General features: G+C 42.3%; 1 protein-coding gene across 1 annotated transcript in view; it reads right to left on the bottom strand.

Moving 5' to 3' along the window:
* The window catches only part of LOC144672951 (phosphofurin acidic cluster sorting protein 1-like), a gene marked incomplete at its 5' end in the record, with an annotated part of 203,737 nt that overhangs the window by 97,983 nt on the left and 90,119 nt on the right, over positions 1 to 15,635 (bottom strand). The window contains 2 exons of the mRNA XM_078534956.1: positions 12,293 to 12,418; positions 13,538 to 13,627. Of these exons, the coding sequence (XP_078391082.1) occupies positions 12,293 to 12,418; positions 13,538 to 13,627 (216 nt within the window). The remainder of the gene's footprint in view (positions 1 to 12,292; positions 12,419 to 13,537; positions 13,628 to 15,635) is intronic.

Below are 15,635 nucleotides of genomic sequence, written 5' to 3'. Positions count from 1 at the left end.
TAGAGCTAAGCCCTCTTTCTGTCATCCTTTTAAATCTGAAAAGGATAGAAAGTGGGAAGGTGAAAGGAAGGTAGGTAGTCAGGGAAGAGGAGGAGTGCCAGGAGATTCCCAGGAAGTTTTTTCTCAGAACAAAAAGGAAGGTGCTGAAGGTAGAAGTGACATTTGAAAATGGAGGTGTTTTCATTATAATAAAGTGAGGCATACAAAGTCAGTGTGTTGGAGATTACTGGGAAAATCTGTTCGAATTATTCCAGTGCAGAAAAGTTCTGGAAATAAAAGTACTGTGGGTTCTGAGGTTCAGACACAGGAAAATCTGGTGGTGTGTGCACAGGTGAAACAGGAAGAATCAGTGATAGGTAAAGAAGTGGGAATGTGTTCACAATTTACCCAAGAGAATTCTGAGAGGCAAGTTGCAAAAATGTTTAAAGACTTAATGTGTGAAGGAAAAGTCTTTCCAGGGTGTATAGGGTGGAGCAGGTAAAGATATTAAAATTTTAGGAGACAGTGGCTAGTCAATCCTTAATGTTCTGGGATAGTGACATTTGTTGTTCAGAGGGAGTATTGCTGCAGCAGGTGATATCTTTTCCCTTAGAACCATAGAAAAGTTACAGCACAGAAGGAGGCCATTCAGCCCATCTTGTCCATGCCAGCCCGAGGACACCCAGGTGCTCTTTCTAATCCCACCTTCCTGCACCCGGCCCATAGCCCTGCAGCTTACAGCACTTTAGGTGCAGATCCAAGTACTTCTTAATAGAGTTTAAAGTTTCTGCCTCTACCACCAACTTGGGCAGCGAATTCCAGACACCCACTACCCTCTGCATAAAAAAGTTCTTCCTCATGTCCCCCCTACACCTTCTGCCACTTATCTTGAATCTATGTCCCCTGGTTCTAGAATTTTCCATCAAGGGAAACAATTTTATCCTGTCCACTCTATCTATTCCTCTCATAATTTTGTACACCTCAATCAAGTCATCTCTCAGCCTTCTTTGTTCTAAGGAAAATAACCCCAACCTATCCAATCTCTCCTCGTAGCTACACTTTTCTAACCCTGGCAACATTCTTGTAAACCTCCTCTGCACTCTCTCCAGAGCTATTACATCCTTCCTGTAATGAGGTGACCAGAACTGCACACAATACTCCAGTTGTGGCCTCACCAGTGTTTTATACAATTCCAACATTATATCCTTACTTTTATATTCTATACCTCTGCCAATGAAGGAGAGCATTCCATATGCCTTCTTTACAACCTTGTCTACTTGAACTGCTGCCTTCAGGGACCTGTGTACTTGTACACCAAGATATTTCACTTCATCTACCCCTCTTAGTATATTCCCATTTATTTTGTAATCCCTTGTGGAAGATAAATTTAAAGAGTAAATGGAAGACAGGTGAAGTTATTGATGGAGTAGTGGAAAAATTGCTCATTGCAGGGGTAATTATATAGCTGGGTCACAGGTTTGGGTGATGCTTATGGTAGTTGAGCAGCCTGGAGAAGTGGTTTCAACACAGGTGCTAGAGAGAGAGAATCCTGGATTGTTTCCAGATTGTGTGGTAATGAAATCACAGGCTCATAGATTGAAACAAGAAAAACAAGATAAGCAGGCAGCTCAAAGGCAAGAAGAAGGTGTTGAAATCCAATTAGCTGGCACGGTATTTGATAACATTGTTCAGGAAGAAAGACTACAAGGCAATTCAGCTGAAGTGTTTAACTCAAGGAGGTTAGTGGAGTTACAGAAAAATGATTTGCAATTAAAACAGTTATATCATCAGGCAGCTTACTCAGAAACAGAGGCAAAATGTATTCCAGTATGTTATTACCTTAAGGATGATATTTTAATGAGAAAATGGAGGCTGGATCATGTCTCAGCAAATGAAAGCTGGTGGGCGGTGCATCAATTATCCCAGTTGGGTATAGAGGATTGCTCATGAAATTCCAATGGGGGTACATTTAGGAATTTGGAAAACACAGGAAAAGATACAGAGTTTTTTTTGGCCAGGATTGCATAAGGGTGTAGTCACATTCTGTAGAACATGTCACCCACGTCAGTTAATAGGGAAACCAGAAGCAGTGATTAAGCTGGCACCTTTAATCCCAATACCAGCATTTGAAGAACCTTTTACTAAGATCATGATTGATTGTGTAGGACCACTCCCTAAGGCTAAAAGTGAAAATCAGTATTTACTGACAATAATGGATATGTCTACCAGGTTTCCTGAAGCGATACCTTTAAGAAATATTACAACCAAGAAGATTGTGGAGGAGTTCACTAAAGTTTTTACAAAATGTGGTTTACCTAAGGAAATACAATCAGATCAGGGGTCAAATTTCATGTCACTGCTGTTTAAGGAAGTAATGAACAGTTTGGGGATAAAACAGTTTACGTTAACAGCTTATCATCCAGAGTCACAAGGAGCTTTGGAAAGATGGCATCAAACTTTAAAAACTATGATGAGAGCATACTGTCAGGATTATCCACAGGATTGGGATACAGAAATTCCATTCGTGTTACTTACTATTAGGGGTGCGCCTAATGCATCGACTGGTTTTAGCACTTTTGAACTGGTCATGAGGTAAGGGGACCACTGAAATTTATTCATTGGAAATTGGTGGGTCAAAGTTCAGAAACTATTCTCCTGGATTACGTATCAAATTTCATGGGAAGATTGAACAGAGCACGTGAGTTGGCTAAGGAACATTTAAATGTGTCACAGAAAGTAATGAAAATGAAGACAGACAAGAAAGTGACAGATCGCAGTTTTGTTTCTGCTGAGAAAGTGCTAGTTCTGTTACCTGTACTAGGTGATTCATTAAATGCAAGATGTAGTGGATCTTGCAGAGTTGAAAAGAAATTGAATGAAGTAAATTACTTAATAAATACTCCAGATAGATGAAAGAAGCAGACAGTGTGTCATGTAAATATGCTTAAAAAGTACTTTGACAGGGAAGAGGAACAGAAAGAGGTGTTAGTGTTGGTGGATGATGAGAAAGAGATAGAAGTGCAGAACTCTGAAATTGATTTTCCTCTAATCAAATTGAATAATGAGGGGGTGCTTGAAAATTTAAATGAAATATTGAGTTACCTTCCAAGCAAGTGTCAAAGTGATTTGGAGAAGCTATTGCAGTCACATAAACCTATTTGTGGGAATAAGTTGGGAAAGATACATTTAGCTATACATGATGTGTTTGTACAGGTTTAATCTTCAGTGAGGGAACAACTTTGTAGATTAAATCTGGCAAAGTTATCACAAGTACAAAAAGAAATTGATTACTTGCTTCAAAATTATATCATTGAGTCTAGTTGCAGTAACTATTGTGCTGGTACCAAAACCGGATGGAACACAAAGGCTGTGTGTGGACTATCAAAAAGTGAATGCGATGACAAAAGCAGATTGCATTGAGAAAGTGGGACAATCGAAATTTATCACAAAGATTGACTTGCTAAAAGGATATTGGCAGGTACCGTTGTTGGAAAGAACAAAGGAGATATCGGCTTTTGTGATGCCAAGTGGACTATATCAGTTTAAAGTCATGCCATTTGGTATGATGAATGAACCTGCGACATTTCAAAGAGTGACAAACAAAGTAATTGCGGGTCTAAGCAATTGTGCTGTTTATATTGATGGTCTGATAGTTTTCATTCAGAGGTCGGAGGAGCATTTACAGCATCTGGAAGAATGATTACAAGAAGCTAATTTGGTGATGAACTTGGCAAAAAGTGAATTTGCAAAAGCACAAGTTACGTATCTAGGCCATACATTGGACATGGTAAGGTGGCTCCGAGAGATGCGACAGTCAAGGCTATCGTGGATTTCCCAGTGTCTACAACAAAACGAGAAGTTTTGAGATTTCTGGGGATGAGTGGGTTTTACCAGGAATTTGTACCAAATTTTAGCCAAGTGGTTGCTCCACTAACTGAGCTATTAAAAAAGAACAAGAAGTTTCAATGGACACTGGAGTGTCAGAAGTCATTCGATAGTTTGAAAACTGTATTAACTACGACACCAGTGTTGGCAGTACCCAATTATGCCAGGCAATTCAAGTTGGCCGTTGACACGAGCGATATAGGCATTGGGGCTGTACTGTTACAAGGGGAGGACACTGGAATTGAAAAACCGATAAGAGTATTTTTCACGGAAGTTGAATGTACAACAGAGAAGATATTCAACAATCAAAAAAGAGACCTTGGGTTTGGTGTTAGCATTGCAGCATTTTGAACTTTATGCTGCCAACAATTCATCAGAAACAATTGCTTATACAGACCATAATCCTTTGAAGTTTTTGGACAAATTTCGAGACAAAAGTGCAAGACTTTTCAGGTATTATTACAACCATTTAATCTACGGATTATACATGTTGCTGGTAGAGAAAATCTGTTCGCAGATGAGTTATCAAGAGTTTGAAGCTTAAAGGGAAAATTGGACATTTTAAAAAACCTGGACACTGGATTGATACCAAGAAGTTGTGTATATATATATGTATAAATATATATATGTATTGTTATGTTAATGCAAGCATCTGATAATCTAATAGTGTATAAGTATAAGAGATAGCGTAAGATGGGTTATTAAAAATGAAGCCGCCTTTTAAAATTATGATGATTCATTTTTCAATAGGGAGGGGGATATCATGAAGAGATGTTAATACCTATTATGTTATTGGAAATTATTTTTTAAAATAGAGTCTAGTGGTGTCTGTGTCTTAATTGGATTAAAGCCAGCTAGTCTGGGTGCTTTGAAGTATAGAAAGAAGTAGGTTTGAAACAGTAATTAGATAAACATGGAGTTTAGAATCATAGGTGTCAAAGGGGAAATTTGCATTTTTAAATAAAGCATTCAAGAGTGGGAGTAAAGTTTTGCACCTAGTTGGGAGACGCCAAGGAATGTGTTTGTATTACTAATAAAATTAGTGGGATGAAAATGATATTGTTAGAAGGTTAAAAGCCTAGGATACAATGGAAAATTTACATTCAAAGGAAAAGCTAGGTATAAATAGAAAGGAATTTGTGTGTTTAAGTCAGAGGCATTTAAGATCTAACCAGCGTGTAAGCCTACAACTGTGTCTGCAAAGAAACTAAATTGCAAGGAACTTGATTTTGAATTTGTAAGTTCAAATGTGCTTTGCCTAGAGTCTGTTTAAAGTCAATGGGTTACTGTTGCACTTGGTGAAGATTTACATAGCAGTGATTAATTTGGGGATTTATTTAAAAATTATTATGGTAGCAATTTGTAGACATGTGTATGTGTTTAATTTGTTGTTAAATTAATAAATATTTATAGAGAAACATAGAAGGTAGGAGCAGGAGTAGGCCATTTGGCCCTTTGAGCCTGCTCCGCCATTCATCATGATCATGGCTGATCATCCAACTCAATAGCCTGCTCCCGCTTTCTCCCCATATCCTTTGATCACTTTCGCCCCAAGAGCTATATCTAACTCCTTCTTGAAAACATACAATGTTTTGGCCTCAACTACTTTCTGTGGTAGCGAATTCCACAGGCTCACCATTCTCTGGATGAAGAAATTTCTCCTCATCTCAGTCCTAAATGGTCTACCCCGTATCCTCAGGCTGTGACCCTGGTTCTGGACTCCCCCACCATCAGGAACATCCTTCCTGCATCTACCCTGTCTAATCCTGTTTGAATTTTATAGGTTTCTACAAGATCCCCCCTCATTCTTCTGAACTCCAGCGAATATAATCCTAATAGACTCAATCTCTCCTCATATGTCAGTCCCGCCATCCCAGGGATCAGTATTTATTTGCCCACATGTCCGTCCTGTTATTTGTGTTATTTGTAGCATTGATGAAGGAGAATTACTGGATGTGGGGTATTTGGATTTCCAGAAGGCTTTTGATAAGGTCCCACACATGAGATTAGTATATAAAATTAGTGCGCATGGGATTGGGGGAAATAAACTAGTGTAGATTGAGAATTTAACAGACACAAAACAGAGTAGGAATAAACAGATCATTCTCAGGATGGCAGGCTGCTGCTCGTGGAGTACCACAAAGATCAGTGTTACATCCACAGCTGTTCACAATCTATATAAATGATTTGCATGTGAGGACCAATTGTAATATTTCCAAATTTGCTGATGACACTAAACTGGGAATGTAAGTTGTGAGGAGGATGATATCAACCCCCACGTGCCTATCTGTGCCCTCAGCTCATCTGTCCTATTCCTTTTCATGCAAGGAGCTTGAGGAATAATTCAGACGAGCTGAGGGCACAGATAGGCAGGTAGGAGTATGATATCATATCTATCACGAGATTTGGCCAAAAGAAGGGCAGGATTGGCAGCTCAACATTCCTGGTTATAGAGTATTCAGACGAGATAGAGAGGGGGACAGAAGAGGACGAGGGGGTCACAATATTGATCAATTTGAATCAATTATAGCAGTGAGGAGGGATGATATCCTGAAAGGGTCATCAAATGAGACCAACACATCTGACAGCATCTGCGGAGAGGAATATAGTTAATGTTTCGAGTCCGGTTGACTCTTCATCGGAACTGAGGCAAAACAGACTCGTGATGCTGTCAGACCTGCTGAGTGTTTCCAGCTATTTTTGTTTTTGTTTTAGATTTCCAGCATCTGCAGTATTTTGCTTTTATCAAATGAGGCCATGTGGGTAGAAGTAAAAAACACAAAAGGGGCAAACACACTGTTGGGTGTGTACTATAGGCCCCCAAACAGTAAGGGAGAGATAGAGGATCAAATATGTAATCAAATTTCAGAGAAGTGTAAGAATCATAAGGCAGCGATAGTAGGGGATTTTAATAACCCAAATGTTAACTGGGATAGTTTTAGTGTGCAAGGTAGGGAGGGAGCAAAATTCTTAAGTTGCATCCAGGAACTAGCTAACTCTTTTAGCCAGTAACTAGCTAACTCTTTTAGCCAGTACGTAGAAAGCCCAACAAGGGAGGGGACAGTTCTGGACCTAGTATTCGGAAATGAACCTGGGCAGGTGGAAGGCGTATCAGCAGGGGAGCATTGTGGAGATAGTGACCATAACTCAGTTAAATTTAGGATAGTTATGGAAAAGGAAAAGGTTGGGCTGGGAATAAAGATTCTAAACTGGGGAAAGGCTAATTTTCCTCAGATGAGATACGTTTTGGCCCAAGTGGACTGGGAACAGCTACTTGCAGATAAAACTGTGTCAGAGCAGTGGGAGTCATTCAAGAAGGGAATCGCGAGAGTGCAGGGCAAATATGTTCCCGGAGAGGCAAGGGTGGGGGGGGCCAAGTCCGGAGAACCCTGGATGTCAAGGGACATAAAGGTTGGGATTAAGAAAAAAAGAGAAGCTTATGGTAGGTACGGAGGGCTCAATATGGCAGAGTCCCTAGAGGAGTATAAAAAGTGCAGGGGGCACTTAAAAGGGAAATTAGGAAAGCTAAGCGAGTGCATGAGAAAGCATTGGTGGGTAGAATAAAAGAAAAGGGTCTTTTAAAATATATAATGAGCAGGAGAATAACTAGGGAAAGAGTAGGGCCAATTAGGGCCCATAGAAATTATCTGTGTGTGTGGACCCGGAAGACGTGGGTACAGTCCTCAATGAATACTTTGCATCAGTCTTCGCAATGGAAAAGGAAGGCGTAGGTATAGACATCAGGGTGGAGGACTGTGAAACATTAGAGGAAATTAACAGAGAGAGGGAAATACTAGCAGGTTTAGCAGCCTTAAAAGTGGATAAATCCACAGGCCCGGATGAGATGTATCCCAGGCTGTTGAGGGAGGCAAGGGAAGAGATATCAGAAGCCCTGGCAGTAATTTTCAAGTCCTCTCTGGCCACAGGTGAGGTGCCAGAGGACTGGAGGACTGCTAACATTGTCCTATTATTAAAAAAGGGAGGAAGGGATAGACCAGGAAATTACAGGCCAGTCAGTCTAACTTCGGTGGTGGGGAAGTTACTAGAAAGAATCCTGAGGGACAGAATATATCTGCACTTGGAGAGACACAGATTAATCAGGGATAGTCAGCATTGATTTGTTAAGGGAAGGTCGTGTTTGACAAATTTGATTGAATTTTTTGAGGAGGTAACCAAGAGTGTTGATGAGGGTAATGCATTTGATGTGGTCTACATCGACTTTAGCAAGGCTTTTGATAAGACCCCTCATGGCAGACTGGTCAAGAAAGTAAGAGCCCATGGGATCCAAGGCAAAGTAGCACATTGGAGCCAAAATTGGCTGAGAAGCAGGAAGCAGGGGGGATTTGGTAGAGCGATATTTCTGTGATTGTTTCCAGTGGGGTTCCACAGGGTTTGGTGCTGGGGCCCTTGCTGTTTGTGGTGTACATAAATGATTTGAACTTAAATGTAGGGGGTATGATCAAGGAGTTCATGGATGACACAAAATTGGTAAATAGTGAGGAGGATAGCCGTAAACTGTAGGAAGATATCAATGGACTGGTTAAGTGGGCAGAGCAGTGGCAAATGGAATTCAACCTGGAAAAGTGAGAGTTAATGCACTTGGGGAGGGCTAACAAGGCAAGGGATTACACTATGAATGGTAGACCCCTGGAAAGTACTGAAGATCAGAGGCACATTGGTGTGCATATCCACAGTTCCCTGAAGGTAGCAGGGCAGGTAGATAAGGTGCTTAAAAAGGCATATGGGATGCTTGCCTTTATTAGCCGAGGTATAGAATACAAGAGCAGGGAGGTTATGCTGGAACTGTATAAACCGCTGGTTAGGCCACAACTGGAGTACTGTGTGCAGTTCTGGTCACCACATTATATTAAGGATGTGATTGCACTGGAGAGGATGCAGAGGAGATTTACCAGGATGCTGCCTGGGCTGGAGGGTCTGAGCTATGAGGAAAGATTGGATAGGCTGGGGTTGTTTTCCTTGGAGCAGCGAAGGTTGAGAGGGAACCTATTAGAGGTGTATAAGATTATGAGGGACATAGATAGGGTGGATAGAAAGGCACTTTTCCATTAGTAGAGGGGTCAATAATCAGGGGGCATAGATTTAAGGTAAGAGGTAGTTGAAGAGAAATAATTTCACCCAGATGGTGGTAGGAGTCTGAAACTCACTGCCTGAAAGGGTGGTTGAGTCAGAAACTCTCTAACATTTAAGAAGTATTTAGATATTCACTTACATTCCCATAGCCTCCAGGGCTATGGGCCAAGCACTGGAAAATGGGACTAGTGTAGTCAGATCTTTGATGACTGGCGCGGACACGATGGGCCGAATGGCCTCCTTCTGTGCTGTAAATGTCTATGAGTCTATGATGCAAGGGGGCTTCAAGGGGACTTGGACAGGCTAAGTGAATGGGCTAGAAAATGGCAGATGGAATGTAATGTGAATAAGTGTGAAGTTATTCACTTTGGTAGAAAAAAGCAGAAAGGCAGAATACTTCTTAAATGGTGAGAGGTTGGGAAGTGTTGGTGTCCAAAGGGATCTGGGTGTCCTTGTTCATGAGTCGCTAAGAGCTAGCATGCAGGTGTAGTAAGCAATTAGGGAGGTGAATGGTATGATGGCCTTCATCACAAGGGGATTTGGGTACAGGAGTAAAGATATCTAGCTACAGTTGTATAGACCCTTGGTGAAACCTCACCTGAAGTATTGTGCACAGTTTTGGTCCCCTTATCTAAGGAGGGGTATACTTGCCATAGAGGGAGTGTGACGGAGCTTCACCAGACTAATCCCTGGGATTGTCTTATGAGGGGGGATTGGGGAGACTGGGTCTATATTCCCTTGAGTTTCGAAGAATGAGGGGTGACCTCATTGAAACTTATAAATTCTTACAGGCGTGACAGGGTGGATGGAGATAAGATGTCTCCCCTGGTTGGTGAATCTAAAGTCAGGGGATATAATCTCAGGATAAGGAGCAGGCCATTTATGACTGAGATGAGAAGGAATTTCTTCACTCAGAGTGTGGTGAATCTTTGGAATTCTCTACCTCAGAGGGACGTGGAAGCTCAATCACTGAGCATGTTAAAGACAGAAATCAATAGATTTCTGGTGACTAATGACATAAAGGGATATGGAAATAGTGCGGGAAAGTGGTGTTGAGGTGGATGATCAGCCATGATTTAACTGAATGGTGAATCAGGCTTGATGGACTGAATGGCCTACTCCTGTTCCTATATTCCTAATATATCAATTCTGACAAAGACAGCCTACTCGTGAATAAATTTATATTTTGTAAATAAACTGGAGCACACTGTCAGAAATAGAACCCCTCAGTTAACAGATTGTCACCACCCTTTGAGAGTGTATATAGCAGGCTTGCATTCTGGAACAGTTTAATTACAAAATCTGTTTTCTTGGCTCTGGGTGTAAGTGTATCAGTCTTGACTGGTAACGGTTTAAAACATCAAATCTATTTTCAGAAGATTGTGCATTTGTTGTATTAATATCCTGAATATTTTCTATCATGTGGTGAATATGGTGACCTGATTGCCATAAGTTTAGCAACACTGATCTAATTGAGGCATATAAAATTATAAAGGGATTTGATAGGGTAAATAGAGAGAAAATACTTCCTGTTTGATGTGTCTCCAGGTATTGAAGCTACAAAGCTTCCCTACGGAGTGGGAGAAGTATAGACTGACAGGGACAACTTCTTCTTGGCAGTCCCTTGGGATCGAGGAAGGTTTGCTTCAATCTGGTTTGATTGGTTCTCAGATGGCTGATCAGCCCAATGCACGAGTCTAGACTCTGTCACATGTAGGGCAGGTGATGCTTGAAGGGTTGAGTAAATGAGTTGTTTGAAGGTTTGTTTGATCCCTCTGATGCCTCAACTTTGCCTCTGCACGTTCCCAACAAAGTCTCCCAATGTGTTCGGTGTTTCCCTGGATGAGCCTTCTTCATTTTGGATGGTCATGGCCAGGGATTCCCAGCAGTTGGTAGGGATGTTTTGACCTCTTCAAGGATGCTTTGAGGACATCCCTGAAGCATTTCCACTGTCCTCCTGGGAGTCTCCTGCCGTGACTGAGTTCTGAGTAGAGCTGTTGCTTCAGGCATCTGGTGTGATGGGGTCAACGGGAATACATCACTCCCTAGTCTTTCTATACAGAATCCAACACAAGATGGCAAACCTTAAGATTAAAGCTAGACCATGAGGAGTGAAATCGGGAAACATTTCTTCAAAGCGTAGTGGAAATCTGGAAGTCTCTCTGCCCTAAAGGCTCTGGGTGTTGGAGAGGCTAGACTGACAAGTCTCCAACGGCCCACAATTCTCCAGATTCTCCTTTCCTCTCAAATTTGTGACTTTTTTTTTCTTAATAAGTGAGTAGCTTGGGCTGAGGCATGTGTTAAAAAGAGTTAAATACTTCTATGCGCAGTGCTGCTCCTCTTTAAGAATATATGGCATCTGATGACGCAATTGGAAAGGCAGTATCCTGTAGCTCTGTACAGTTCAGAAGGTTGCTGGGGGACTCCTAGTTAATTAATTTCAGCCAAAGCAGTGGAAAGGTCTTAAAACTGCTTCAGTGTTCCTGGATTAGTGGAAAGGGAAATTAAAAAAAGAAAAGCTTGCTTTTCGATAGCCTCTTTCTACAATACATCCCAAAGTGCTTTACAGCCATTAAGTACCTCCTGAAGTGTAGTCACTGTTGTAATGTAGGAAATGCTGCAGCCAATTTGTGCACAAATTGCTATGTGATAATGACCAGTTAATCTGTTTTTGTGATATTCTTTGAGGGATAATTATTGGCGGGACATTGGGGAGAACGCACTTGATCTTCTTCAAATAGTGCCAAGGAGCCTTTTACATTTACCTGAGGAGACAAGACAAGACAAGGCCTCCTCGGTTTAGCATCTCATCCAAAAGACAGCACCTTAGATGGTGTAGCATTCCCTCAGTACTGGAGTGTCAGCCTTAATTTTTGTGCTCAAGTCCTGGAATGGGACTTGAACCCAGTCAGAGGCAAGAGTGCTACCAATTGAGTCATGGCTCACAAACCTATCTGCTAGGATCCCCTCTGATCCCTGGGATTGGCTAGCCTGCTGACTTTTGGTCTAGGCTCATGTTAATGATATCCACATGGATACAGTTTATGAGTGAACATTTTCATAAGAGGAAGAGGAGAAAATAGCACAGAAATGATGATAAAAGCAAAATACTGCGAATGCTGGAAATCTAAAACAAAAACAAAAATACCTGGAAAAACTCAGCAGGTCTGATAGCATCTGCGGAGAGGGATACAGTTGACATTTCGAGTCTGTATGACCCTTCATCAGAACTTCTCGCCGACAGAAATGATGATGTCAGGTTGTCTTCTAATTGAGAATGGGAATGACAAAGGGAATCTGTGGTAGTTCTTGGTAGTGTTGGGCAGTGAAAGCTTACCTCAGCCATATCAATCGTCCCTAATGCTAGCGTCTTGTAGCCCAGAATGGTCCGGTTTTTATACCTCTTTCTCCTCTGTAACATTATTTGTAGTTTGTTCGCATCTCTCTTCAGGAAGTGGGGATACTGACAATGGAACAGAACAGAACAGACTTTTAATTCATGAGCCAGAACTACAGTGAAGTTGCCTCATTGAGCGTTGATTCACTCAAAGACCTCTGAAACACCAAACTATTCCCCAACCAATTATTTACATCTTCACTTGTTTTTGCAAGCACAAAAGGTAAACATATCACAGAGGCAAAGGCCTCAATCAAAGGGAAGCCAGAGTGAGAGAACACACTCCAATAACAATTCAAGAAGGCAGCTCACCGCCACCTTCTCAAGGGCAATTAGGGATGGGCAATAAATGCTGACCCAGCCAGCGAAGCCCTACATCCTGTGAATGAATTTTTTAAAATGCTACTACCCCATTCAGCAGCTAGATAGATTCAAGTGCATTTATAACGAGTCTCATGCTCAAGGAGATTAATCGTGTAAGAGGGTAGCAGGCAGCTGATCTGGTCCCTGGACCTGTTCTGCAAGTAGATGCTGGGAGGCATGCAGGAAAGGCCTGGGAATGACTCTGTTCAGGGCCTCTGCCACTGTGAGCAGGCTGCTTCCAGGAACTCCCGCAAGTGGCATTATCACCTTTCAGGGCTCAGCTTCTCTCCTCCCTCTCATCTCCTGAAAATTATGGAGTTCTCCACTAACTGAACAGACCTGAATAATGAATATGACAGGCTATTCTGCTGCAGCCAGGTTTGAGCCTTTCCTCACGTGACATCTATTTTCCATCACCAATTGCTGGGTAGTGAGCAGGAGCCCTCTGTGTCCAAAGCACATTAAAGCCAATTGTACCTGCCACATCAATCCAGTGCGGCAGAACAGTGGCTGCAGCTTCCTGGAGCTCTCAAAGCAGCTGCTATGAAGTGGTTTCTCATTGAGATCCTGGTGTGCAGATCTGGCTGAAATTAGGATCTCACCATGTGATACAAAAGAGGGAAGCCCCTACATTTTGTCCACAGAAGTTTGTTGGTTTATTTATGGAGATGGGAAAGTTCCAACCCACTGCAGCATACTTCAGAACTCAGGAAGACACAATTGAAGGGAAGTGGATACCTCCTGACTTAATCTTCCAGAAGGGTTAAGTAAAATAGTCTTTTGAAAGCAGAAAGTGACAAAACCTCTGCATATAGTAGATACCTGCAAGGAAAAGGTGAGCTCTAACTCAGTCTCCATCAGGCCACCTGGGGGGAGAAGGTATTCATTCGATCTTAGGATTCGCTTCGAGCCCTACATTGACCAAAATGAGAGAAAAAGAGCTCGTTATTCAGCATGCTGTGTAAATCAACCCAGTGAGAGCTCTGCCATTTGAAGCCACCGCTTGCTCCTGGACCTATTAAGATTGCTTTCAAGGGAACATCTCCGAAGAGGTTCCAATGATGCTGATGGAGCAGGCTGGTGTTACAGTGACACAGTATCTCAACATGCTGTTCTGAATAAGACAATATACCCATAATCCCAAACGCTTCATCCTTTCAGTTTTGACAGTATGGTGGAGTTGAATGTGTGTGAGTGGGAGAGGAAGCCAGTTGTTGGAGGTGTGCTCACTGTGTTAGGACATGTAGGAGTGGAACCATTTATTTCTGTGATAGAGAGAGGACACCCTACTTGTTTCTGAGCTTCTATCTATGTGGCAGCCAGCTCAACAGCAGCAAAAGGCAAATAAATGTGGTTCAGGACAACTCCCTCCTCATTAATCCACCTGGAGTCTCTCACCTGGATGTACAAGCTGAACAAACCACTTACTAACAGAGGAGGAGGGAATCCGACTTGATGCTGATGTGTGGCATTTTTAAACGCCTTCTGGTATTTGGAGACAGAATCGGTTAATTATTTTTCTTTACATTGGTGAATAATATACAGTATCAGGGTACAGAAATATTTCATACAAAAGGAGCCGATAACAAATTATAAATATATAAAATTCTATAAATTATAAGAGAATTAAAGACCTGAAGCTGCTCACTGTCCTCTTGTATTGCTTTCTCCCATTACAAATGTTCTTCCTTCCTCACCTGGAGTCACTGACTCTCGCTGAGGTACTGCCTCTTAATACCTCTCCAGGTATTAAAGTGCAAAAATGGCCACTGAATTCAGTTATTTGAGCCAGGAAATGGCCGACCCCACAAATAGGAAATTTTAAAAACAGGTTTGACTATAGCCCTATTGCACAGCGGTGCAAAGGGAGCACAGGGTGGTGACTGTGTGTCAGAAGAAGTGGATGTGGTGAATGGAGCTTCTAGGAGCTTGGACCTGTTAGTCACCCAAGATACACCCATTGGTATTTTCTCAATGGTACCAGAAACACTTGCCACTTGTCAGCTCAAGCCTGGATATTGTCCAGGTCTTGCTGCATTTGGACATGGACTGCTTCAGTATCTGAGGAGTCACGAATGGCGTTGAACATTGTGCAATCATCAGCAAACATCCCCACTTCTGACCTTATGATGGAAGGAAGGTCATTGATGAAGCAGCTGAAGATGGTTGGGCCGAGGACACTACCCTGAGGAACTCCTGCAGTAATGTCCTGGAGCTGACATGACTGACCTCCAACAACCACAACCATCTTCCTTTGTGTCAGATATGAATCCAACCAGCGGAGAGCTTTCCCCCGATTCCCAAACTTCAATTTTGCTAGGGCTCCTTGATGCCACACTCGGTCAAATGTGGCCTCGATGTCAAGGGGAGTCACTCTCACCTCACCTCAATGGCATTACTATCACTGAATCCCTCACTAGCAACATCCTGAGGGTTACCATTGACATGAAACTGAACTGGACTAGCCATGTAAATACTGTGGCTACAAGAGCAGGTCAGAAGCTAGGAATCCTGTGGCGAGTAACTCACCTCCTGACCCCCCCAAAGCCTGTTCACCATCTACAAGGCACAAGTCAGGATTGTGATGGAATGCTCTCCACTTACCTAGATGAGTGTAACTCCAACAACACTCAAGAAGCTTGACACCATCCAGGATACAGCAGCCTGCTTGATTGCCACCCCATCCAACACCTTCAACATTCACTCCCTCCACCACTGACACACCAGTAACAGCAGTGTGTACCATCTACAAGATGCACTGCAGAAACTCACCAAAGCTCCTTTGACAACACCTGACAGCACCCACAACCTCTACCAGCTAGAAGGACAAGGGCAGTGGATGCATGGGAGCACCACCACCTGCAAATTCCCCTCCAAGTCACACAACCTTCTGACTTGGAACTGTATCACTGTTCCTTCA

Source organism: Cetorhinus maximus, unplaced genomic scaffold (assembly GCF_964194155.1).
Source record: "Cetorhinus maximus unplaced genomic scaffold, sCetMax3.hap1.1 HAP1_SCAFFOLD_163, whole genome shotgun sequence".
NCBI lineage: Eukaryota > Metazoa > Chordata > Chondrichthyes > Lamniformes > Cetorhinidae > Cetorhinus > Cetorhinus maximus.
Note: the sequence above shows the minus strand (reverse complement) of the source record. Positions and strands in the feature narration are given on the sequence as shown.